At 38.2% G+C, this 26,346-nt stretch overlaps 1 protein-coding gene across 2 annotated transcripts in view; it reads right to left on the bottom strand.

Annotated features, from left to right (window-relative positions):
* BICC1 (BicC family RNA binding protein 1) overlaps nt 1-26,346 on the bottom strand; it is a 224,202-nt gene that overhangs the window by 21,084 nt on the left and 176,772 nt on the right. For both annotated transcript variants that reach the window (XM_073353366.2, XM_073353367.2), the window contains 11 exons: nt 25,726-25,805; nt 22,414-22,572; nt 19,073-19,126; nt 17,642-17,836; nt 16,215-16,466; nt 7,811-7,942; nt 5,935-6,121; nt 4,060-4,218; nt 2,579-2,775; nt 2,170-2,311; nt 206-362 (listed from right to left, as the gene is read on the bottom strand). In XM_073353366.2, the coding sequence (XP_073209467.1) occupies nt 206-362; nt 2,170-2,311; nt 2,579-2,775; nt 4,060-4,218; nt 5,935-6,121; nt 7,811-7,942; nt 16,215-16,466; nt 17,642-17,836; nt 19,073-19,126; nt 22,414-22,572; nt 25,726-25,805 (1,714 nt within the window). The remainder of the gene's footprint in view (nt 1-205; nt 363-2,169; nt 2,312-2,578; nt 2,776-4,059; nt 4,219-5,934; nt 6,122-7,810; nt 7,943-16,214; nt 16,467-17,641; nt 17,837-19,072; nt 19,127-22,413; nt 22,573-25,725; nt 25,806-26,346) is intronic.

Genomic DNA, 26,346 nt, shown 5'->3' with positions numbered 1-26,346 from the left:
AAATGTTTACAATATCAACAACTTAAAGGGACTGTTATAAAACAAATAGTTTATTAAATTAAATATAGTTAAAAAATAAATCTGATTTAAACCAATTCTCCAATATTCATCAATGAATGAACCATGCATCTCAGCCCAAAGAACATGCTAAATATTATAGTCCATCTCTAAATTCTATGATTCTACACTCGTGAATGTAACATACTGTAAGTGAGAGTTTTTGGTTCCTTGCAGTAATTCTACTGTTTGCCTCTTAGTACAGGACTGTTTGGAAGAACTCATCATTTGCTTCAGATCACTGGCATTTGCTGAATGTGATGGACTTCTTGGCATGCCCACTTCTACAAAAGCATCATTGCAGCCTACAAGACCAAGAAAAAAGAGCTGTAAAATAAAACCCTTTCATATACCAATACCATTGCTGTACAGTATATTTAGAAAATCAGTAGCAATAATTTGCATAGAATTAAAACTATTTCACATGGAAAGGCATATAAAGGGCTAGCATTTAAAGATGTACTAATGTTCTCAAAGTTAGAAAGCACACAACTATACTTCATATATGCATAAAGAATTAGGAGCATACATTCACATAGTATGTGTACTATAAAACTAAGGGATATGTTTTCCAGTTACCTAAGGTTGAAAGTCACTAGTGATTTTGGATGACTTCAGTTTCTGGGACCAGTCTGAAACACCTTAAGGGGAATGATTTTCAGAAGCTGGATACTCACCACTTTCTAAAAATCCAGAAGCTTTTAAGGTATTTTGAGCTGGGCAATCAAAAATTGAGGCACCCAAAAATCACCAGTTACTATTTAAAATCTTAGCCCAAATGTCAAGTTGAAAATTTCTCCACTGGAAACTAGTACTGCTTTTGCAATGAACAACACACAAATATCTTGGGTTTAAATTCTCACTACTCAAATATTTTTCTTTTTTACTGGTGTATATACATTTTAAGTCAAGTCATTATTAGGATGACCATGAACCTAACAAAAGAGAACAGACTAGCTTTGCGTGACCTCAGTATTCACTGGAGAGAAATGTAGCCTGTCGCCACAATCTTGTTTAATAGCTTTTTTTTAAAGAGTGGATTTTTTTTTAAATGGAAAGTTACTAAATTAATTTAGTAAGAACTAAAGAACTAAATTAATCAATTAAATCATTGAAACAGGAACAGCCAACTGGCCAGGATCTCTTGGGTCATCAAATCCAGTCTCTGTCCCCCACCACTATCACAAGTAACCCTGCCCTATAATCCTTGTCATGAATTTATCAAACTCTACCTTAACACTAATTAGGTTGTTCACCCCCCTACTACTATTGGAATTCTGTTCCAGAACCTCACTCCACTGATGGTTAGAAACTTTTTAATTTCTAGCCTAAATTTATTTATGGCCAGTTTATACATATTTATTCTTGTGCCAATATTTTCCATTAGCTGAAATAGCTATTCTCCCTTCCTAATGTTGCCCTCTTGAAGTATTTGGAAAGGGAAGTCATATCCCCTGCCAGCCTTTGTTTTGCTAGGCTAAACAAGACAAGCTCTTTTATTCTCCTCTCTTAAGGTAGGCTCTCCACTCCCCGATCATCCCAGTAGCCCTGCACGTGTTCCAGTCTGAACTTATCCTTCTTGAACAGGCTTGACTGGAATCGTATGCAGCATTTCAAATGAGGTTTTACCAGACGCTCACACACAAAAAGTTCCATGATTCAATGTCTGTTAGGCCTAGTCTACAGAACAGTTTTAGTAATGGTAGAACTATGTAGGTTAAGGGGGTGAGTTTTTAACTGCTATGGTTATATCTGTGCATGGATGCACTTATACGACTACAAATGTGCTTACACTGACAGAGCTTATTCCCCTTCCCACATGGGAATAAACTATATATGGTGTAAGCCAATTTATACCAGTCTAGCTGCATCCACTCTAGCTTTAACTACCAGTATAGTTAAAGTGGTGCAACTATTATGTGCAGACAATACGTAATCCATTGGACAACATGTATTTGGGGAGGGGGCATGCTTTTCTCCAATGTGGCTGAGAATAAAATGCTGGCTCAAAAATTAATCTTACCTTTCACAATTTGTCTCTAAAATGCACAAACACTGTCAAACTAATACCATTACCAGCCAGAAGAACACAGGTCAAATGCAAAAACTTACCTTCCGCTGTATTTGACTTGGTGGTCACTTGTTCTGAGGTGCTATGACTATTTGTCTGCCTTGATGAATCACTGTGGTTTGTGCTCAACACATTTTCTCCTAGTGATGAGGCAGATAGTGCAGCATACTTGATATTTGATGTCTGAAATTATGAGAAGAACACGTTTAAATAAATCTTGGTTTCTGATTTATTTAAGGCAGGCGGAAGATTCTTATTTGGATCTAGGTGGGATAATTTGGCTTAATGTTTTTCAAGTTACATTTTATGAGCATTTTAATTACAATTTGAAATAAATGATCTTAAAGAGTCACAATGGCTGAAAGCAAAGTTTTTTTCCTAGAGTTTTTTCAGAGGAAGCTCATTGCAAACCGAGATCATCTTGTCCAGACCGAACATCACGCCACTTACCTTTACATGACCGTTTAAAGAAGTTGAACCCTTTTTGTTCTCAGATTGCATGCCATTGACATGAATGTCAACGGGAGTCAAGCCAGGGGGGGGTGATGGAGTGTTCTGACTATAATTAGGCACTCCAGATAGTAGAATACTAGTTAAAGCGGCTTGGGCAGTAGATGGTATCATCAGATGTGGTATAGCAGAAAAACCTGTAACAAAAATGAAGCCATATTCTGGTTCACTGACATATTGAGTACATCAGGCTTAATAAAAGCTGAATTTTATATAAAACCTTTGAATTACAATTATGTTGAAAATGACCAACCAAACCCAATTACTTAGTGCACGATCCAACACTTTGGATAAGATGTTTTCCCCATTTTTTTTTTAAAAACCTTCAAAGTTGCATGTGACATTATAAAAACATAGAATCATAGAATATCAGGGTTGGAACGGACCTCAGGAGGTCATCTAGTCCAACCCCCTGCTCAAAAGCAGGACCCATACCCAATTAAATCATCCCAGCCAGGGCTTTGTCAACCCTGACCTTAAAAACTTTTAAGGAAGGAGATTCCACCACCTCCCTAGGCAACGCATTCCAGTGTTTCACCACCCTCCTAGTGAAAAAGTTTTTCCTAATATCCAACCTAAACCTCCCACACTGCAACTTGAGACCATTACTCCTTGTCCTGTCCTCTTCCACCACTGAGAATAGTCTAGAACCATCCTCTCTGGAACTACCTCTCAGGTAGTTGAAAGCAGCTAGCAAATCCCCCCTCATTCTTCTCTTCTGCAGACTAAACAATCCCAGTTCCCTCAGCCTCTCCTCATAACTCATGTGTTCCCGACCCCTAATCATTTTTGTTGCCCTTTGCTGGACTCTCTCCAATTTATCCACATCCTTCTTGTAGTGTGGGGCCCAAAACTGGACACAGTACTCCAGATTAGGCCTCACCAATGTCGAATAGAGGGAAACGATCACGTCCCTCGATCTGCTCGCTATGCCCCTACTTATACATCCCAAAATGCCATTGGCCTTCTTGGCAACAAGGGCACACTGCTGGCTCATATCCAGCTTCTCGTCCACTGTCACCCCTAGGTCCTTTTCCGCAGAACTGCTGCCTAGCCATTCGGTCCCTAGTCTGTAGCTGTGCATTGGGTTCTTCCGTCCTAAGTGCAGGACCCTGCACTTATCCTTATTGAACCTCATCAGATTTCTTTTGGCCCAATCCTCCAATTCGTCTAGGTCCCTCTGTATCCTATCCCTGCCCTCCAGCGTATCTACCACTTCTCCCAGTTTAGTATCAACATAACATAATTATGGTAGTTTAAAAATCTTCATAGTATTTGGATATTTATGCATTTATAAGAAAATAGAAGAAAAGAATTATTCAGTGTAAGAGACTTTAAAGAATGAATGGGTCTGTCTTTTTCGGTTTTCTTTCTAGTGAAAAATTAAGAACTAATTTCATTTCTATTTAACTTCTACTGACCTGTGGCACTTGTGTTGGCAAGAGATGTTGCCCATAACGTAGGGCTGGGTGTGCCTGAACTTGGGCTCTGTAGAGGACTAACAGAACTATTAAGGGCATTCAAGAGAGAGTTTGGAGCAGCAGAGGTGTTGACAGATAAGGCAGTAGGACCTAAAAGACCTGTCAAAACAATTATATCCATTATGCATTTGTTTATATAGGAATTGTAAAGAACATTTTTTAAAGGTTATATTAAGTGTTGGTGTTGATTTTTAAAATACTTAAAAAGATTACAGTGCTATTTCTGCTGAGAGAGCATACACACAAATTAGGACAGGGATTTTTGAAGCATGCACATGCAAATAGGGCAAGGGGAATCACCAAAACCCAGTGGCTGCTAGGACCTGCAGGAGTAATCTAAACAAAAGGAAGGCAAATGTCTGCTCCTTCTATCAATCTGGCTCCCACCACTACAGTACTTAAGTGCCTCTGCCTGCTGCTGCTGCTCATACAGCCACCAAAAGCAGCTTCTCACTCTTTCCTTTCATGTCTCTCTGCTGTTTCTGGGAAGCATTGCTTAAGGGTGATGAGGAGGTAACAGCTACTTTACAGCCCTCCTCACAGCCAGCTCTTCACTGTCTTTAAGCTGTGCCTTCCTTGGAACACAGGGTGGTGCAAACGTGGAGGAGGAAGGAGAGAGGAAGGGGCCATACCCATGCTGCCTCCCTCCATCAGCAAACCTCATCACCCCTAAAAAAACATAACCATATCCAATATCCACAATTTATCCACAAAACTCCCACATTTTGTAAATTTGTAAAAGGCTGGTATCATGGCATCAAAATGTAAACAGATGGCACAAGCCAAGACTCCAAGACACAAGCATGGATTCTAGGATGCAACCATAAAGGATTGCTGGATTGTGAGTCAAAAGAAAATAAGACTTGTTTGACCCCTTTCCTGTCAGTGATGGTCATGCATGGAGAAGGTTTGAGAACCCAAGTACGGGGGAAAAAAACATAATACATAAGCTTATACATATTTTTGGTGAACAAAGATCAAGCAGTTATAGCTTTTAAACACAAAAAGCTAATTTTCCTGGATTATTTATGGCACAATAATTCTCTTCTAGAAAGAGATGGAAAATATAAACACTCCTGGCTTAGGTTTTATACTGACAGACAAGTGCCAACAACATATGAGTGAAGAAATAGTTGTTTGCAGTGTTGTTGTAGCTGTGTCAGTCCCAGCATATTAGAGACATACGGTGGGTGAGGTAATATCTTGTATTGGACCAAGTGAAGTTGGTAACATAAAAGATATTACCTCATCCACCTTATCTCTGAAGAAACAGTGTCATTCAATATTTAGTTACTACAGTCAGAAACAAATATTACTAATACCTAAGGCTAATCTTTAACTAATGTTAAATGGCAGACTACTTACATGTAGTCAAGGAGTCTTTTCCCTGTTCACCGCTTAAGTTTCTATTTGACAAGTCATAATACCTCCAGGAGTAAGGGGGTTCATTTGGATAAGGGTTTCTCTCAAAGCCATAAATGGGGTGCCACACTTGACTTATAATCTCTCTCACGTATTACCCTACCTGAAAAGGAGTACCTCCCTTTACCCATTCAACTTAATGTATAAAGAGTTTAGTTTTCAAATGTCTAAACTTCTCCATCTTTCAGAGGATACACTGAAATTATTCCCACTATCCATTACTAAAATATTGGAGGTTGTTTGTAATGACAAATACTTCTGAAATGTCAGGGGTGGGCCTTGAATTTCCCAACATCTAATGCTACTCATAATTGAAAAGTATAGCTGGTCCTGTACTTCCCAATATGTGTGAACTGTGTTTCAAACATTATAAAGCAAGAGTAAAGTATATACCAAGTCCAGTGAGTCCTAACCCTGCTGAGGGCAAGATGTCCAAACCAGGACACGAGAGGCCAACAGGGCATGAGATTGTAGATGGATTTGTTGCTATGGTGACTCCATTACTTTCAAGTCCCAGGAGACGTTTCCTTGCCTCATACATATTTAAGGCATTTCGTTCGACACTTTTTACAATCACAGACTGCAAAAAAGAAATGAAACATTGATATGAAGGTGTAATATAATTTCAAGAAATTATACAATCTTACAATAATGCTTCAGAGCCACAGGCTTGGTCTACACTGAAAAGTTATGTCAGCAGAGCTATGCTGGTCAGAGATATGAAAAACCACAACAGTGACCGACGTAGCTTTGCTGACATAACCCCCAGCGTAGGTGCCGGTATGTCAATGGAAGAGGGCTTCTGTCGACATAGCTAACTTTGTTTGGGGAGGTGGCTGTTCCTACACAGATAGATAACCCCTTCTCTGTCAGTGCTGGCTGCTTCTACACTATGGGGCTATGCCAGAACAATTATGCCAGTATAATCTACAAACAGTGTAGACACCCCCCCCAGTAAAGTCATAACACAACTTAAAATAGCAGAAACACAATATCCATTAGTGCTTTTTCAGGCATTCAGCAGTTTGTGGCAAGGTTAGAACATTTTTCTTAATGTTTTTGTTCATCTTTAAAAGTGAAAACAGTCTTCCCCAGGAATATTGTTCATTTTTTTAATTAAATGAAGCTAATAAAGTTAGGAAGCATAATTATGGCCTGACTAGGATGATGGACTGGCTCTTTCTAACAGCTACTGTAAGCGTCCAAGCTCTATAGAGGGTAGCCAAGAGAGATGGTTGTTAGATATAGGAGTCTCATGTTTGCTTCCCATTACATTTACAAGAGACATGCTTCATGCAACAAACAAAAAACATGTCTCTCTTCTATTTGCACTAAATGCTATCTATTGAAGTCAGTATAGGAGCCTAGGAGTATGAAATGAAAATGATTATTCCCTTTTATTGACTTGAAATGTTCCTACATTTAGAATGAAAGCTGCTGATACAATGGAACATTCACCTGACATTTTACAGTTTGTCGTCAAGCATTTATACATAATGGATTGATTGGACAAGGATCTGAAACTGATGAACTGGGTAGGTTTAAGGACAGGTGTCCTCAGTTTAAAAGGACAGGTGTCCTTAATTCAACCATTACGCGCTGTATAAAATGATATGAACCAAGACTTCTCTTTTGCCAATCAGAATAGGCCTAGAGATTGTTAAAAATAACAGGGAGTTGTGTGACTTAAGATTTAATCCTGTAAACCAACTCAAAAGCAATTTTAGTTGTGACTACTTCCGTTATCTTCTATGAAGGGTTTGCAGGATCAGTCACTTAGACAAATCAAAAAGAAAAGGAGTACTTGTGGCACTTTAGAGACTAACAAATTTATTTGAGCATAAGCTTTCGTGAGCTACAGCTCACAAATCAGATGATCCAAATTTTGTCAAATATTTAATACAAAAAAAAACCTGCTGTAGAACAGAGCTAGTATAGTATGGAACACTCAACCTGAAGACATTTTTGTAATTCACTGAAAAAAGGCATTTTGATTAGAAACTACTCAGCTTAAAGCTAATGAGCCAAATTCTGCTCTTAATGTGTACAGCTTCACTGAAATCAAAAGGGGGCACCTCTTTGAACAGAACAGAATTTGGTCGTGTCACCAGTGAAGTACCAAAGTGAAGAAAAGACAAAACAGTGAATGGCTCCTTTAAATGCAATATCCAGGAATGAAGTGATCAATATTTCATAAAGTGTTATGGGGGTTTTGTGTACAGAGAACATACCTCATAGTTTACAAAAAATAGGTTAGGTTTTCACCAACCTTGCTTGGTTGTTTTGGCTTTGGTTTAATGCTGATGAAGACATCTAATTGTTCCATTAGCTGAGTTATAATCTGTGGTTCTATTTCAATTTCTTCCTTCATATCAAACATCAGCACAAGAGGAAGGCAACCCTGGAAAGTTAAATTCAAATGATAAAGTACCCTTGTACCAAATACAACATCGGCTAAAACACAACAGTCAACATTTCCTTCCTATGTAGCTCAAGATCTTAGCAGATATGACTGAAATAGTAAGAATGAAATTCTACAAGATCAGTATTACCTCCTGCAACTCCAACACTCAGAGAGCTTTCAGAGTAGCAGCCGTGTTAGTCTGTATCCGCCAAAAGAACAGGTGTAGTTGTGGCATCTTAGAGACTAACCAATTTATTTGAGCATAAGCTTTTGTGGGCTACAGCCCACTTCATCGGATGCACAGAATGGAACATATAGTAAGAAGATATTTAATTATCCCCCTATAGTTGGTATGGCTACTTCCACCTTTTCATGTTCTCTGTATCTATCATCTTCTTACTATATGTTCCATTCTATGCATCCAATGAAGTGGGCTGTAGCCCACAAAAGCTTATGCTCAAATAAATTTGTTAGTCTCTACGGTGCCACAAGTACTTCTTTTCTTGTTCCTCAGAGGATGTGACCCTTTGTTGAGTAAGAATCTCACCACAGAGTGAACAAAGATTAACTCATGGGTTATATACATTCACTATCCAAAATTATAGGATGTTGGAAGGATCGACTTTTGAAAGTATGTACTGTCTAATTGCCACAAACTATTGTCAAGAGAAGAGTTAGCAGTACCATTATTTGGTCATATTGTTAATCTTCAAATCATATTTGGGGTGAGGGGATAAAAGAATGTTATAACTGTGAAAAAGAAAATCCCTCTGGATTGTAAAATCTTTAATAAAATTTCCCTTTGCCTCACCACTGAGTAGCTAAATCTGTATTTTCAGAGATTAAGCTGCAACACTTCTGCAATTCAAGAGGTTTTAAAATACAACAACACTGAGAAGAAAACAATTATCATGTAGAGAGTAGCAAATGCGTGCTGCATACTGTGCAAAAAAGGAAAGAAAACATGATTTGTCACCCCAACAATATCAGTTCTGCATAATCAAACATTTATATTTTCTTTCCAAAGGGTTTCAAAGTCTCCATAGACTGTACAAGAATCACTTCATCCACCAAGCAATGCAACCAGGAAAATAGCAGCAGTTCAACATAGTAAAATTACACTACTCAGCAGTTTAGAGCAGAAAGTGAAGGCGGAAGCAGGAAGCCAAGCCACTTATTTAGGTGTATAAATACGGAGAGCTCTTTCTGAAAATCTCGGCCATAGTATTTTGTCATATTTGACTCTTTTGCTTTACTACCTTTGCACTTCCCTACCAAACTACTTATACTCCATTCCCTTCATTTCCCTAAAACCTAGCCCTTCATTTATGAAAATATTATTTTGGTACCTGGTAGGTGCCCAGCACTTTTGAAACATCTGACTACTCACATAGGTGCTTGAATATGGACTTTGCAGCCCTGAATTTAGGCACCTATTTTTTTTTAAAAAACCCTGGCATATGTTTAATTTTTTTAAAGAGATTATATTCAGATAACTAACAACGTATAAAAGAAAATACCCTCCAAGTTCACCAAAGTTCAAAAGGGATATCGGGAGAAATGAAAAGCAGATAAGAGTGCTTCAAAATAATAATCCAAGATTGTCAAAAGTTACAGGTTGGTCCATATAACTAATTGAAGCTTAAGCTAACAGAAAACTACACTATTTTAGGGGACCAACTTTGGGAAGACTATTTAAAACAGATTGACTTCAGAAAGTCAACTTGGCTGAAGAAGCCATAGTCATGAATAACACATTCAAATCAATAATCCCCACTATAACCCATTTTGTTGTGGTAAGAAAAATGCTGAGCACATGTCATACTTGGATTTTCCAACAGTTTTTGTAAAGCCAAAAATGTAATTATTCAATAAGCATTTGAATAAACAAATTCAACTAAAAGTCAAGAAAACAAAACAGCCCAAAATTGAAATTTTACAATCTGGAAGTAAGTTTTAATAAGCGTGAAACATGATTTGGTGGCTGGACTATAGTTTTGTTATGTTTATAACACCTGGGGGATGGTATTGGAAAAAAGGAAAGAAAGCAAATATGCCCAACCAGAAGGAAGCCAATGCTAAATGGGAAGGCTTCCCCCCCAAAAAAGCAGGTTTTTTCATGGACCAGAGTGTTCTTTGAGGGACATTAAAGAAACAAAACTAACTTTTCAATATGAAAAATAAATTAATACTCTAATGTTATGAGCAAATGGATCATAAATAAAATTATTTTATGCAGTCATTGAAATTAAGTTTCTTGATCTACTGATTAGTGATACTAAATACTGAGAAAAAGACAGATGAATAGGAAAAACCAAACAAACCCCCCAGAAGACAACATGCTGAGCTTTTAACTGTTGACTTCTTTAAAAAAAACCAAAACAACTCTGTCAACTCAAGATAGCAATAAGTTTTTATTTTGAGTCACAATATAAACTTGCTTTTCTTTTATGGTTTGCCATTTACCAGTTTCTCATATGGACATTATCTTAACAGCCATATTTGGACACTAGAGGTTCATGAAGATCAAAATGTGTAAGCTAGTGGCAAAGTGATATAGTTCTCTGATTAGCACACATCTGGAATGTGGAAGGTTTTCCAAGTCAGAATTTAAGGGCACCTGCAATTTATATATCAATATAAATCATGGCCTTTTCGGTGAGTAAATTTGTGTACAACTTGTGTTAATGTCAGGTTTATATTAACATTTACATTTAAGAATAATGCAAATTAACTTTTAATACACAAAATGTATGCATCTTATAAAAAGGAATGTAATACATGTTATTAAAATCTTGTTTGCCATGTTTGTGTCACATTAAATAATTAGTACATTGGACACATATGGGAATCAATATAAATAATTAGTTTACATCCACAATATTAGTTTCTCAATTTCATTTTGTGAGTGGTGAATTGCTTTTAAAAGTTATAAATATTACTGTGTAGTTTATCTAATCTTTATAGCCTAAAAGAAACATACATATCACCTACCCCAAAGGGTTGAGCATATTGATCTCTTCGTGGCTTTTGGAAGCTCATCCATCAGCCCGCACCGCTTCCCGCAGCCCCCATTGGCCTGCATTGGCGAACCGCAGCCTGTGGGAGCTGTGATCGGCCAAACCTGTGGATGCGGCAGGTAAACAAACCGGCCTGGCCCGCCAGGGGGCTTAACTTGGCATGTCAAAGGTTGCCGATCCCTTACAGTATCATGCACTTCAGAAGTTCACAGGAAGCTTGCTTAGGCTACCTATTTTGTCTTTGTTGATTTTAGGGAGCCATGTAAAGTTTGCTTATAGAAATTGTCAAGCTCAGAGAAGTGGCTACATGGGAAAACAGTTCACACTGTTGTATATTTTGCCATCAAATGATTTTTGTAATAATGGATGAGATAGTTTCATTGTCTAGCTCAGAGACAACATCAGCACCTATTTGGCCTGCTTCCAGGAAACATGGAAGCAGCCAATATTAAATCTGACTATAGCTAGACAGCTTCTGGTACCACAGAAGTCTCAAAAATATAGAAATTTGAGTCCACTGAAAGGAGCCAAAAAACACTGTGTTGAAATTTATTTTAGAAGATCCAAGGAATGAATGCAGCTATTTATGCCACGCAGCTGACCAGGTTAAATAAAGTAATTAAAAACTTTTAAGTTAGTAAATATCTCTTGCTACTAATTTTTAATCTCTCTCTCTCTATATATATATAAAATGTGTGTGTATTTTTATATATATATATATACACATACATACACACATATTTTGTTAGTTTCTCCTTTTAAAAATATGTTCAGTTTTGTCATATCACCTAGCAAATATAGGGACTCTAGCATACTATTAAAAATGTCCATTTATTTTTTGTAACGCTTGCTTTTAAAACATGTTATAGCTACAAAATTGGAACCATGAGTAAATATTTCAAAACATATGGAACAATGCCAGGTTGGACAAACTAAATCTCAATTTGTTCCTCAGTTTAGGTCAGTATACTTCTTAAGGGCTATAGATTTCCTGTAGCTCTGAGCACACAGAAATTAGTGGTGTTTTACCACCAGAAAGTTGAATTTTGCAATATTCTAAAAACCTTTCAATAGTTTCTGATGTTTCTTTCCTCCATGCAGCAAAGGGTATTTGAAAATTTATATGTTATTCTTATTTATGTTTTGGGGCACTACTGTCTCCCCTATCTTCTTCAGCTTGAATGACAATGGGAGTAGCATACTTTGAAGCTCACTGATGATATACATAGAATAGCTGTCTCTCAATATTTATAAGCATGTCTGTTCAGGAATCAATACACTATTTTGATTATATTATTTATAATACAGACAACCATGTACACACATACACACACTCTCCCTCTGGAGGCTCTCTCAGTTCAGATGGAGTATGTATGTTGGGATGGTAAAGGAAGGACAAATAGCTCAAAACAGTACAGACATGGGGTTTTAGAAGTCAGTAATATAAGGGCTTGCAATACTTATGTGTCTAATACAAACTTAATTTTTTATTTTTATTCATTAATTGTATATATTTATCTAGTGCAATGAGGTTACATCTACAAGTGATATTCCTACGTTTTCTGTATGTTAGTCTTGATCATATGTTGATCTTGATCATTGGACAAATGACCAGGGAAGAGTATAAAAATGTTCCTCGGGCATGTAGGAATGAAATCAGGAGGGCCAAATCGCACCTGGAGCTGCAGCTAGCAAGAGATGTTAAGAGTAACAAGAAGGGTTTCTTCAGCTATGTTGGCAACAAGAAGAAAGCCAAAGAAAGTGTGGGCCCCTTACTGAATGAGGGAGGCAACCTAGTGACAGAGGATGTGGAAAAAGCTAATGTACTCAATGCTTTTTTTGCCTCTGTCTTCACGAACAAGGTCAGCTCCCAGACTGCTGCGCTGGGCAACACAGCATGGGGAGTAGGTGGCCAGCCCTCTGTGGAGAAAGAAGTGGTTAGGGACTATTTAGAAAAGCTGGACGTGCACAAGTCCATGGGGCCGGATGCGTTGCATCCGAGAGTGCTAAAGGAGTTGGTGGCTGTGATTGCAGAGCCATTGGCCATTATCTTTGAAAACTCACAGCGATCGGGGGAAGTCCCGGATGACTGGAAAAAGGCTAATGTAGTGCCCATCTTTAAAAAAGGGAAGGAGGAGGATCCTGGGAACTACAGGCCAGTCAGCCTCACCTCAGTCCCTGGAAAAATCATGGAGCATGTCCTCAAGGAATCAATCCTGAAGCACTTACACAAGAGGAAAGTGATCAGGAACAGTCAGCATGGATTCACCAAGGGAAGGTCATGCCTGACTAATCTAATCGCCTTCTATGATGAGATTACTGGTTCTGTGGATGAAGGGAAAGCAGTGGATGTATTGTTTATTGACTTTAGCAAAGCTTTTGACACGGTCTCCCACAGTATTCTTGTCAGTAAGTTAAAGAAGTATGGGCTGGATGAATGCACTATAAGGTGGGTAGAAAGTTGGCTAGATTGTCGGGCTCAACAGGTAGTGATCAATGGCTCCATGTCTAGATGGCAGCCACTATCAAGTGGAGTGCCCCAAGGGTCGGTCCTGGGCCCGGTTTTGTTCAATATCTTCATAAATGATCTGGAGGATGGTGTGGATTGCACTCTCAGCAAATTTGCGAATGATACTAAACTAGGAGGAGTGTAGATACGGTGGCAGGTAGGGATAGGATACAGAGGGACCTAGACAAATTGGAGGATTGGGCCAAAAGAAATCTGATGAGGTTCAACAAGGATAAGTGCAGGGTCCTGCACTTAGGACGGAAGAATCCAATGCACCGCTACAGACTAGGGACCAAATGGCTAGGCAGCAGTTCTGCGGAAAAGGACCTAGGGGTGACAGTGGACGAGAAGCTGGATATGAGTCAACAGTGTGCCCTTGTTGCCAAGAAGGCCAATGGCATTTTGGGATGTATAAATAGGGGCATAGCCAGCAGATCGAGGGATGTGATCGTTCCCCTCTATTCGACATTGGTGAGGCCTCATCTGGAGTACTGTGTCCAGTTTTGGGGCCCACACTACAAGAAGGATGTGGAAAAATTGGAGAGAGTCCAGCGAAGGGCAACAAAAATGATTAGGGGTCTGGAACACATGACTTATGAGGAGAGGCTGAGGTAACTGGGATTGTTTAGTCTGCAGAAGAGAAAAATGAGGGCAGATTTGATAGCTGCTTTCAACTACCTGAGAGGTGGTTCCAAAGAGGATGGTTCTAGACTGTTCTCAGTGGTAGAAGGTGACAGGACAAGGAGTAATGGTCTCAAGTTGCAGTGTGGGAGGTTTAGGTTGGCTATTAGGAAAAACTTTTTCACTAGGAGGGTGGTGAAACACTGGAATGAGTTACCTAGGGAGGTGGTAGAATCTCCTTCCTTAGAATTTTTTAAGGTCAGGCTTGACAAAGCCCTGGCTGGGATGATTTAATTGGGGATTGGTCCTGCTTTGAGCAGGGGGTTGGACTAGATGACCTCCTGAGGTCCCTTCCAACCCTGATATTCTATGATATGGTAATTTTCTTTGTCACATGAGATAACAAACAAACTCCAATCATAATGCACCCAGTCTTGGCAGTCACAGCTCTAGATCATACCCCATACCTCTCCTAGAAGTCTCTATTAAACTCAGAAACTGTGACTAACGTAAAGATAAAGAATACTATACTACAGATTATGTTTACTATTAAAAGCTTAACATTCAAACCTTAAAACAAACTCACTAGTGATAGCTATAACTAATTGTAAAACTTGAAAACATTATGCAAAAAGTGGCTAAAGAGATTGTTATGATGTGGCTAGTTGAATCAGTTATTTCTTTTAAAAAAACCTAACCCATTTTATTCTCAGTGAGGTTTAACACAAATATGCCACTTGCAGAAATAATGATCAGTTACTAAACACCTTAACCAAATGTCTATTAATTACTTGAAATCCTCTTGTGTCACCGTATCAGAGTCCTAAGCCCCAACTGTCACTGTTATGAGACTAATACTGTTGTTCTTAGTATTACAAGACCACCTACAGGCCGCAGTCAGCCGCACTAGCGGCTCATTAAGATTGTACCTGTAAAAACAAAACAAATATCCCCCCCAATATGGTTAGCCTTGTTAAAGAAATAGTACTGCTAATTAGAACTGGCCAAAGCTCAGGGAGATTTGGTTTGCAAGGGATATTGTTATTCACAATATTGCTTTTGTTCTGATTTGGAAAAAAAACGGCAAATTTCTGGTGAACCAGAGATCCTCAATAATTTTGTTTAAAGAACACTGAAATATGTTGTTCCTGAAACAAAATAGAAAATTAACATTCCTGTCAATTTCACTTAGCTGCTCCATAACAGTGAGCCTGACTGGGTTCTCAGGATTGCTAGCCCTGAGAGTTCCAGCTCCAGACAGGGCTCTCCCAAGGATGCTGCTATGGAGCTTAGCAGCCCCAAGAATCCTTGCAGTAACCAGGGCTCCTGTTGTGGAGTAAAAAGTCCGCCACCTGCAGACTCCTGGCTCCAGGGGGTGGTAGGCTCCATGCCTCAGTGACAGGAGCTTGCCATCCCCCTGAGCTGCAAGGGAAGCCTGTCTATTTCTTTATGTGTAATGGATTCAGAAAAACACATTTTGGTCCAGCAAATTGGCATTTTCCAAAGAAACTGTTTCACTGGAAAATTTCTGACAGTTCTACTGCTAATGTAGTCCACAAAACTAAAGAATGTAGAACCTGCTAGGACGTAAGCAAGTGTCTCCAAGGTATCTGATCATCTCCTACTTCCAAGGAAACCTGCCCTAAAAAAGATCATTTGGTCCACCCATATGCCAAGCAACCTCTCTCACTGGCTCCAGAAAAGCTGCTCACTTATCACACTAACAAAACAATGGGAAAAAAAGAGGTGGTTGGACATTAATGGAAGAAAAGAACTGCTTATCTCAATTTCTGCCTTCTAATTGGTAACATCACCATCATAACCAATTTTAATTATGTCATTCATATTGGCAATGCATCTTTTATCATGATAGATAAATAACACATTTATTAAGAAAATCAGATAGAAGACAACTACAATTCATAGAAACCATTTCATAAGACACACTGTCAGAAGATGAGCGCTAATCTCAATCAGTATTCTGTTATGTAAATAAATATTATTTCTTCTGCTCCAGCACAGAAAGTCATTTGCATTTAAATCATAAATACACAAGAACTGGTGGTATTTTCTTTTAGTTATTTGACATTTTTCATACAGATGTCACTGAAATATTTACCATGAGATATTGTCTGGCAAGACAGACTGACTCAATAGTGCCCTGGAGGTAGACAGTAGATTTCTTTTGTGGGTTACTGGGGTCAGGGAAGTGGATCTGAGCACCAGTTCTCTGCATGATATGTTTGATGTTACTGCCATTTCGACCCATCATAAAGAGATGATGCTGTGCTGCAATATCTAGCTGCGTGCTCACAGGGATTGCAGAGGCCAGACTACCAGCCAGGTGTTCCAGAAGCATGGCTGTTCCTTCCTACAGACAAATAGGAGAAAATATATTATAGAGAAACAACCAAAACTGCATAGCGGTGAATACAAAATAAGAATTTCATCAGATTACATTTGATGTAGACACCACACATTTCATATTCCAGAATAAGTAAGCAGCAACATACAAAGGATTTACTAATGTTAAAAAAAAAAGCAATTTACTATTCTGTTTGAAATCAAGTTAACTTGTAATTCAGAAAGAGTTGGACTGTAGCTAACTTATCTTGAACTGCATCTGAACTCCACTGAACTCAAAGGAAGTTAGGTGTTTTGGAAAATCCCATGGGTACCTATCTGGATCTTTAGGCACCTAAATACCTTTAAAAAATCTAGCCTTTAATGTCTTGGCCTCAGTCCTGCCCCTGGTTCCACACAGGGGGAACCTGTGCCCACATGCAGTCATACTGAAGTCAATAGGGGTATATCTGAACAAATCTAGTTGCAAGATTTGACCCTTGTTTAGGTCTATGAAGCCCTAATTGACTTGAAACCTACCTACTTGACACCACCTTCTCTCTCTGTGCCATACTGCCACAGCATCCACAGAAGTACTCAAGCTGGAGCTCCCTTGCTTTTAGCTTAAAAGTCTGTTAACAACATGTCCTGAGTGATTGGCCCCTTCTATGTCTTTTGAATTCACTGTTTCCCCCTTTGTCTGAAATAGCCCAAATTTGTTGGCCTTTAGGGTATATTGCAAGTCTACCTATTTAACCAGGCATTTGGGGAGGGTTCAGGTATGTGGGGGTTAGGATTTGGTTTGTTCATTGGTTTACATTTTTTGCTTACTTGCTGTTTCTGGTGGTAGGTGAGATTGGCCCCTGCTCTGGTATAGCAGTTTTTAATTTTGGCTTGTGATATTAATAATTTCTCAGAGCGCCTAAAGCCTGACTAAGGTCTCTGATATATTTAAAATTTAAACTGAAGTAAACATATAAAATTAGGTTTCAAACTGAAAATGTTCTTCTGTACATACACAAATCCTATTTTATAAAAAAACCCAACACCCTAAAACATTTAAGATCAGTGCATCCAAATTGTTAAAAGCTATAATAATAAATGCCTTCCTGATCAACCAGGGTATTGCAACAAGACACCATTTAAGCAACTAAGTTTTTACACATTTAGGATATCTGGAATAACTTTCGTGAAATGTATTACCTTCACAGCACTAGTATTATTCTGTGACCCTCTGACAATGACAGTAGCACCGTACATTCGAGAACGTTGTTTAAAGGAAACTGAAATGTTATAAGTCTGTGATATATGCTGAATTGTGGGAGAATTGGGATCTGGGATGGGTTGGAGAATTCCAGCTATGGGTAATTCAAACATAAGTACCAACGGAAGCAGCTCCTAGAGTGAGATTGAGAAAAAAAAAATCACAGCATGTATTCGAAGCACAATCACATTTACTCAGCCTACCACAACTTTAATAAAAATTCAGAATTTTCTGTCACTCTGCTGTGATAACATTTAGAATATCTACAATCCCCCTGAGCTTTCTTTACAGAAACTTAAGTTTGGTGACATCATCCAAGGCAAGTTATTTGCTATCAGAAACAAAGAGAAAAAATTCATTACCTTGTTGGGGAAAAAGTGTGAATGTCATACTTGGTTAGAAAAATTGCAAAAATGCCACAGGTTTTTTTGCAAAGAAAGAAAGTAAAAAACAAAAACAAAAACAAAAAAAACCCCATGGCATTCCCACACTCTTCTATAGTTACATACATATATTGAGCTACATTTGTGAAAATTCATGCAGGGATCTTGCTCCATAGTGGGATGGCTGGGGTTAGAAAAACAATGACTTTTTATGGAAAAGTCCTATAAGTCATGGTTTCTGTCACAACCATCATAGCCATCAAACATACAGCCTTAATGTATGTATAAGTATAGAACATTAAAACGTCCATAATGTGCCATATGGTTCAAAATACAGTTGTGTGAGATACATATAAAATCAAAAGAGATTGAGTATTATGATGGGGGAAATGAGTACAGAATGCAATTGGTGGGGATGGATTTATTTTGCTACAGTCCATCACATTAGCTTTTTCTCCTACATATAACAGTTAAAATTCAATCAAAGGCAACTAAATTACCTCTGCAGAGGGAGAATTTACTACATAATTCTTAGTAAAAGGACTGCAAGATCAAATCTGGTTTATATAGCTGACACTAAATTCAGGCTTTAAATCAGTTTAGGTAACATAAGGTGACTAAACGAGAGTCACTTCAGTGTTTTGTAGTTTGTCCACATGAATGCTAACATTCTTAATATATTTTAACACATGTGTACACACAACTCATGAGCCCTTTATGTTTATTTTGTTTTATTATTTAAGATCTGCTAATTAAAAAGATTAAACAAATAAATGAATGTTCATCATGAATATTGCTGACATTTTCTTGCAATTTTGCGTTTTATGATATGATCTGCATAGGGACCACAACACAGAGCCAGTCAATCCTAGAATACTCAGAACTGAACCATCATTTCCCACTCCTATCCCTCAACTTCTTCTATCTCCAGTGTCTTTGAGATGTGAGTTACGGAAATACAAAGTTACCCAGGAAATACAAAGTTACCCGTATTCTAACTCTGGCAGACTCCACTCCAGCTGGCTGTCCTGCAATAGACACCTGAAAAAGTCAGAACACAGACAACATAGTATCAAGTTTTCATATAAAGTATCTGAAAAATTCTCCAAATATTTGTTATTTTTGATATGTATTGTACTTCTGTTGGTGTCTAAGGCATTTTTTAAAACAGTAGTTGAAAACTGAATCCCTCCAGTAAAGGGTTACTTTTGTATACTGATTTTTATGCTACAAAACTCTTACAATATTCTGAAAACTTCGAACAAATAATGGAAGAAACTATAATCAAAATTCAACATAGCCATAGACTTTTAAAAGACCTAAAAGTCACAATATTACAAAAAAAAAATTTCAAAAACAGACTCCAATGAGAGACTGCTGAATTGGAATTAATTTGCAAACTGGACACCATTAAATTAGGCTTGAATAAAGACTGGGAGTATATGGGTCATTACACAAAGTAAAACTATTTCCCCATGTTTATTTTTCCCACCTACTGTTCCTCACATGTTCTTGTCAACTGCTGGAAATGGCCCATCTTGATCATCACTACAAAAGGGTTCTTCCTTCCACCCCGCTGGTAATAGCTCACCTTAACTGATCACTCTCGTTATAGTGTGTATGGTAACACCCATTGTTTCATGTTCTCTGTGTGTGTGTACACTGTATTTTCCACTGTATGCCTCAGATGAAGTGGGTTTTAGCCCACGAAAGCTCATGCTCAAATAAATTTGTTAGTCTCTAAGGTGCCACAAGTACTCCTCGTTCTGCAACTGTATATTAGTCCTTAAGGTTGATATTGAACATGTAATATATATATTTTTAAATGACATCCTAAGTTGCCACTGGAAGTTTTATTGAACATGCCACTTAAAAAAAGCCTGAATAAATTATTAGTATGCTACAATGACAGACTGAAAAGTAAAAATGATCTTTAAATTTGGTATTATAGAACAGCAAGGTTCTTTTTGATGTATTATAATTCAATGATCAACCTTCACTCTAATAACCACTATAAAGTTGAACTGCTTTCATCAGATATTTTTATTTTTATTAGACATCTACAAACTTTAGTTTCTAAATAACTTTTAACATGCCAAAAACACCTAGAAATTTTAAAAATAAACAAACATCAGTAATCCAGATGCCCTGCTTCTCTACCACGTTCTTATACTGAATGATTGTCCTCTGAATATTTGAAAGAATTTGATAAACACAGGGACAATTGTCCCTATCTATTCATAAAGGAGAACCTTTTGCAAAAACAGATTTTCTTTCAGTCCACCTAGAATAATCCACTGATTTTCACATCCGATTTAGATATGAAGAGTTAATTTCCATAACCATCAATGTATACAAGCCAGGCAAAAAATAATTATATAATACCTTAAAAATGAAATAAGCAGCTTATATTAATAAGCATATATACTCAGTCTTTAAAGCCAGAATGGGACCATCATGATCATCTACTACTTTGCCTTGTCCCCTCAGAGTCAGTGACTCTTGTTCTTCTTCTCTGTACAGAGTGCAGCTGCCCTCCTGGCTCCTGCCTCTGCTAGGCCCAGATAAAGTCACTCAGAGACCCTTGGTTCTGAAACCACTGGTGCTTTTATTTACAAGTTTGTGCTCCTACCACCTTCTCACTCTACATCTCTGGGTTCCTTGTGTCTGAACCCAGGAGGGAAGGGCTTTCTCCCTGCCTGCACTCCCTCATTCTCCTCTGTCCCACCATGCCAGCTTCCTTCCTCCCAGCCTCTTATATAGCCCTCAGCTAATTGGGCTGGCAGCTGGCCCTCATTCCCCAATTAGGGCAGGTTCTTACCAGCCAGCTCCTCTTTATTCACCTAAATGGGGCTGGCATGGCAGGGGGCTGATTCGGCAGTCTTTCTAATCAGCATCCGATCAGTCTCCAAGCATTCTTGTCACGCGCATCTTCCAAGCTGACATCGACCTTCTTCATCATCCCCCCAAACCACCCTTTTCTGTGTCTTTCTCATGGTCTTTGTACTGTGATGACTAGCTATTGTACTTTCTGTTCAGCTTATCCCTTATCTCACACCATCCAGCCATCTCAGTAGATACTCCCTCAGCTTTCCTGTGATGAGGGCTTCTCGTATCATAGCTTGTATCATTTCATTGCATAATCTATCAGCTCTTGTCTTACCCAGAATCCATCTGAACATTCTCATTTTGGCAGTGGAAGAGGTTGTTCTTCTCTTCCTGATTGGCTAGCATTCTGACTAAAATGTCACAGCGGGCCTAATCATGATCTTACACATTTTGGTCTTTAGTTTATTTGGCATATTCTTATAGCAGAAAATTCCTGTCTACTCCCTTCATTTATACCACATGCTCTTCATGTGGGTCTGTGACAGAGCGCTGAAGCCTAACAGATGGAACAGCACTCTGATCACTGTGGCCTCAATTAGTTCCCTCCGGTTATGGTTGACTGAGGAAATAGGAAGGCTGGATGAGTTAAGGAACTAATTGGCTCATCAGATGACTAGCTTGATAAAAGGCAGGAGCAAAGTGTTGGGAAGTAAGGGGCAGGGAGGGAGAACTGGGCTAGCTGGCTGTGCCCAGTCTGAAGGAGATCCGAAGAAAGGGAGATCTCTTTTCCTCCCAGGGCACTGATAAACAGAGCTGAAGGAAATTAGGTCATAAGTATTAGATCTGTTGTATTGTACTGTACAGGAGTTGCTGGAGGGGACCTGAATAAATTATACAAAGAGGACACAAAAGAAGAGAGTCTGAGTGGTTTCTGTGGTGACCAAGGATGAGGAAGAATCTATGCCCCATTACAAGCTCCTAATCTCTGCATGCACATTCCCATCATGGCTCAACAACGGACTGAGGCTTCTAAATTGTTGAACAGATTAACTCTATACCACCTAATTTTACTGGCTTCTCATTGTCCCTCTCAAATGAAGCATCACATATTCTGTCTTTTGTTGGCTGATTCGTAAGCCATTTTTGTCTAATGCAGCCCTTCAGGGGCCTCCTTCTAAACCCCTTTCCAGTGTGTTATCTTCATGGAACAACATGCTATCTGCAGAAAGCAGGCTTTGTGGAGCCTCTCTCCTAATCTCCTACATTAAGGTGCACATTCTAATCACAAACATGAATAGTGATCCTTGATGTAGACCTACTCTCCCAGAGAATGACTCACTGTAGCCACAGTTGCTTCTCACTGCTGTTCTGCTACCCTCACACCTGTCCATGATAGTCTGAAGATGCGTCTCCAGCAGATTGTCTGACTGCAGGCACCACCATAACAATTCTCTAGAAATATATACTGTAAAAATATAAATAAAATATGAAATACTTACTTGGTTGCTCTTTTCTGCTTGGTTATTTCTATTTGAGTCTGGAAAATGGATGTGACATCCTGTTTCTTCCATCACTTTTTTAATGTTATTGCCGCCTTTGCCAATCACATGAGAATGTTCTGTATGTGAAACATCCATCTTCAGGGTGACTCGATTACTCTAGAGGCCAAAACATCTATTTATTACTGGATTTTTCAGTGTGGAATAGTTAAACATTACTATTTTGCAGTAAATTACATTTATACAACTATATTATAGACAGTTAGGTCACCAGAATATTTTGACAATGGCTTATTGTCGACTGAATTAAGACTTGTTTAATACTGGAACTTTATATTTAATTGCTAAACCATGAATATTTTCTTTTCTTCCTGATAAGGAAATCAGTGTGGACCCAAATACATTAGACTCCTATAATACCTGTTTCACAAATGGCAAAACACTTTTAAAGAAAGGTGGATGAGAGTTGCACTAGACTAAGAAACATCAACAGAAGTATTGATGTGTGTCAGTTTACTCAAGGTAAGGTGTACTTTTTAGTTTTCAAACTTCCAGATTAAGAGTTAGAAAAATGGTGTTTTAATTCTCTTAAATTAAAACCTAGCTTTCAGATTTCAGGATTCTTATTATATGATTCTTTTTTGGTTGAGTCTATAATTCTGCCATTTAAAATAAGGCATAAAGTAGTCTGATGCAAATAATTTTTTAAAGTCTAAATGCAAAGACAGGTCTCATTCTCGAGTAAGCAAAGTGTCTTAATGAAATAGTATGTTTTACTCTGAAGACCTCAGATTGGTGAACTCTAGGTCACCAGACATCTAGACAGAAATGACTGCCACCACACAGGAGAAGCCCATAACTAGAACAGTGCAAGTCTGGTGGTGCAGGAGGGGAGATTTAAGAAGTAGCTGGCCTCATACAGTATCTAGCTCCAGTTTATGTGGCTCAGACTATTAAAACTAACATTTTAAAAATAGAATATAACACAATAATAAATTCATGGTTTTTAAAAAGTGTTTAAAACAAGAATTGTTTTCTGGCCTTTCTGTGCAGCTGGACCACTGTTAAACATATATATTGGGGGGTATCAGGGTTATCCATTTGGCCTGGGGAGCATAAAAGAGGAAGACAAACTGGAGGTAGGGGGAAATCTGAGGAGTACAAGGTTCATTCCACAGCAGTTTAAAGTCTACTAGGTGTTCAGTGAACTAAAATCAATCCTTTGCTACAAATTCACATGCAGTATACTGTGCTACAGAAAGGTGGTATGTGCTAACAAATTAGCAATGTGAAACAGCTAGATACACTCTTATTGGCCAATTCTCAAAGGGAGTTATTTCCCAACTTCTTTTTTGCTCAAAATATCAGAACAGCTATTTCTGATGCAACTGGTTGGAAATTGTAACTTACACAAACACACACTTCTCCCTCCCCAGGCAAAATGGGGAACTCCTTGTCTCCCAGGTGGGTCCCCACCTCCTGCTTCCCTGCTATATGGAAGAATGAATGTGTTTGAGCATGTAAAGCTGAGTTAATGGATTTTAGGTGTGGTCTTGAGATCAGCAGTCTTTCTCAAGCTACTGTGTGTATGTCTTTCTCATACTCCCACCAGACCCTGGCCTTCTATCCCACACTCTGACCAGCTAAAGTGAATCTTTCTCCTGACCTTGGCATGTGGTTCCCTGCTTGTCTCCCATCATGACCATACACAATTCAACACTCGAGCCCATATCTCATGGAAACCACTTTTAATAATTGAAATAATTTCAACACAAGGCCTCACCCAAAACTAATCAAAGGTTTGATGAGACCATCAAACTATACTAAAAATGGAGTTTCTGAGGCAAGTCATTTGAGAGTTACGACAGACAAACATAAAAAGGTAGGAAAGTGTTCAAATAGTGAGATCACCTCATGCTTTGAACCCTCACTTCTCCCAAGTACGTCTTCATATTTGCTTCATGCCATTGGTGTTGAGACTTAAGAAGAAGGTGACCCACTTAAAAGTCACCATGACTCAAAATGAGTGCCAATTCTAATAGGTACAATATAAGGAAATTTTCAACTCTACAATGAGCATCCAGCCTTTATATTTAGCTTTCATAAACCTATTTGGACTCGCTTTAAAATTGACAGAGGTAAGATAATGATCTCCACTGGACTTGTAATTTTAAACAGGATACGCAATTCTCTCCAGTATACTTGTGGTCACAGACCTGGGCCTAAAAGTCCCCAAATACCTATCTATCTCCTGGACCATCATGAAATGTTAAGCCCTACCGCATGTTTCAGTACAGAAAAGTCTTTGAAAAGATTTGCGGATAAGATTATCTCCATAAAATTAAAAATTACCCTACGAAATGAAAAGTTCTCGATCAGTTTGAGGTCAAGGCTTAACTCAACAGCCTATGTCCCACTACTAGGTTTGAAACGCTAGCAGCAGCACTGAGGATAAGGGAGAAAGAGGGGATTTAGACAAAGATGTCAAAACTGTCTTGCTGAATCTGTGCATTTTGAACCTGAATAATAAACTGACTCTTCTTTTTGGACTCAGTGAGATTAGTTTAGCTTTTTCTTTTGAGCATTACCTTGCATTTTTAATATCAATTCCACTTTCGAAATAACCTTTTAGTTCTCAGTTTGTTTTTCTGTTATATTAGTGTTTGTCCTACACCTAAGCATTTACATATAGAATGCTTAGATCACCAGAACATCTGAGTGCAGAGAGAATGACTTGTCAATTTATAATTTTGTCAAACACTTGATCTGTGAACATAAGAGACTCCCCCAGCCACTTATTTAGTAAGCCTCATTGTAGTCAAATTTCTGACACTCAACATTTCATTTCTGAAATATCATAAAATTAGGAAAACACACTATGCTTTCCACAATTCTGTACTACAAAATTGGCCACACAATCTACTACTTGCAGTGGAGTTTGACTGTATTTTTTTAAAAGAGAAAACTCAGTTCAAGTTTTTAGCCAATATGATAAGGAAAATCTCCCCCCAAACGTGAATGGAACGGAATCAGAAACAGTGTCGTCTTCTTAAGTCTGCACAAAACTGAAAAACAGTTTCAAACAGAAATGTATTGAATTCAGTATCAACACACACACACACACCCCCCCCCCACCCAAGGGACACTTTACTAATCATATTATTCATTTTAATGTAAAATTTTAATAAAAGCATCTGCTTTTAAATTAACTCTAAGTTGCTGCAGAATTCAGCGTCACTATGGCATGGACATAGGGGCCTGCACACAGGATTTCGGCCCAGGACTCAATTTTTAAACTAATTTTCTTCTTACTTTTGTGTCCAAGACAGACATGATCTTCTCCTTAGCTTCTTTAACATTTTCTTTTTTTCCAGAGACTTTAATATGGGGATCTAAATAAAGAGAAAAAAAGATCAACAAACAAGGGACATGGGGAAAAATCTATCAAAATACTTACTCTTTCATGATCAAGCATTAAACAAATAACCTACTTTTAAATTTTAAAAAAAGCTTTTCATTGTTCCTTTTAAAAAGAAACAGCTACTTTAGATATGTTAAACTTTAGAGGTGAACTAGAGTACCAAACTCTTTTGGCATTGGCTAAATTACTCCAGCATGCTAATAATCAATTCATTCACTCTTCCCACGTGATTTATTGTGCTCCGTAATATCATAGTAACAAACTCAGTTTTAAAAAAATGCAAAATTACATATTACCACTGTGATATTACAAAGCAATCTACTGCAGTGTAGACATGTAACAAAACTACCAAAAACTTCTCTTGCTGAATGCTAGTAATGGGCAACCCATAGCCATTTGATGTCACAGTGTTTTTTTATATGCCAGTTTATGCTTCTTCTACACAGAACCTAATCTGTGGATGCTTACCAACTCTTAATTATGCAATTAACGTAGTTATGAGATCTCTATAC

This window comes from Lepidochelys kempii, chromosome 7, assembly GCF_965140285.1.
Source record: "Lepidochelys kempii isolate rLepKem1 chromosome 7, rLepKem1.hap1, whole genome shotgun sequence".
NCBI lineage: Eukaryota > Metazoa > Chordata > Testudines > Cheloniidae > Lepidochelys > Lepidochelys kempii.
The sequence above is the reverse complement of the archived record's forward strand: the minus strand, read 5'-3'. Positions and strand labels throughout refer to the sequence as shown.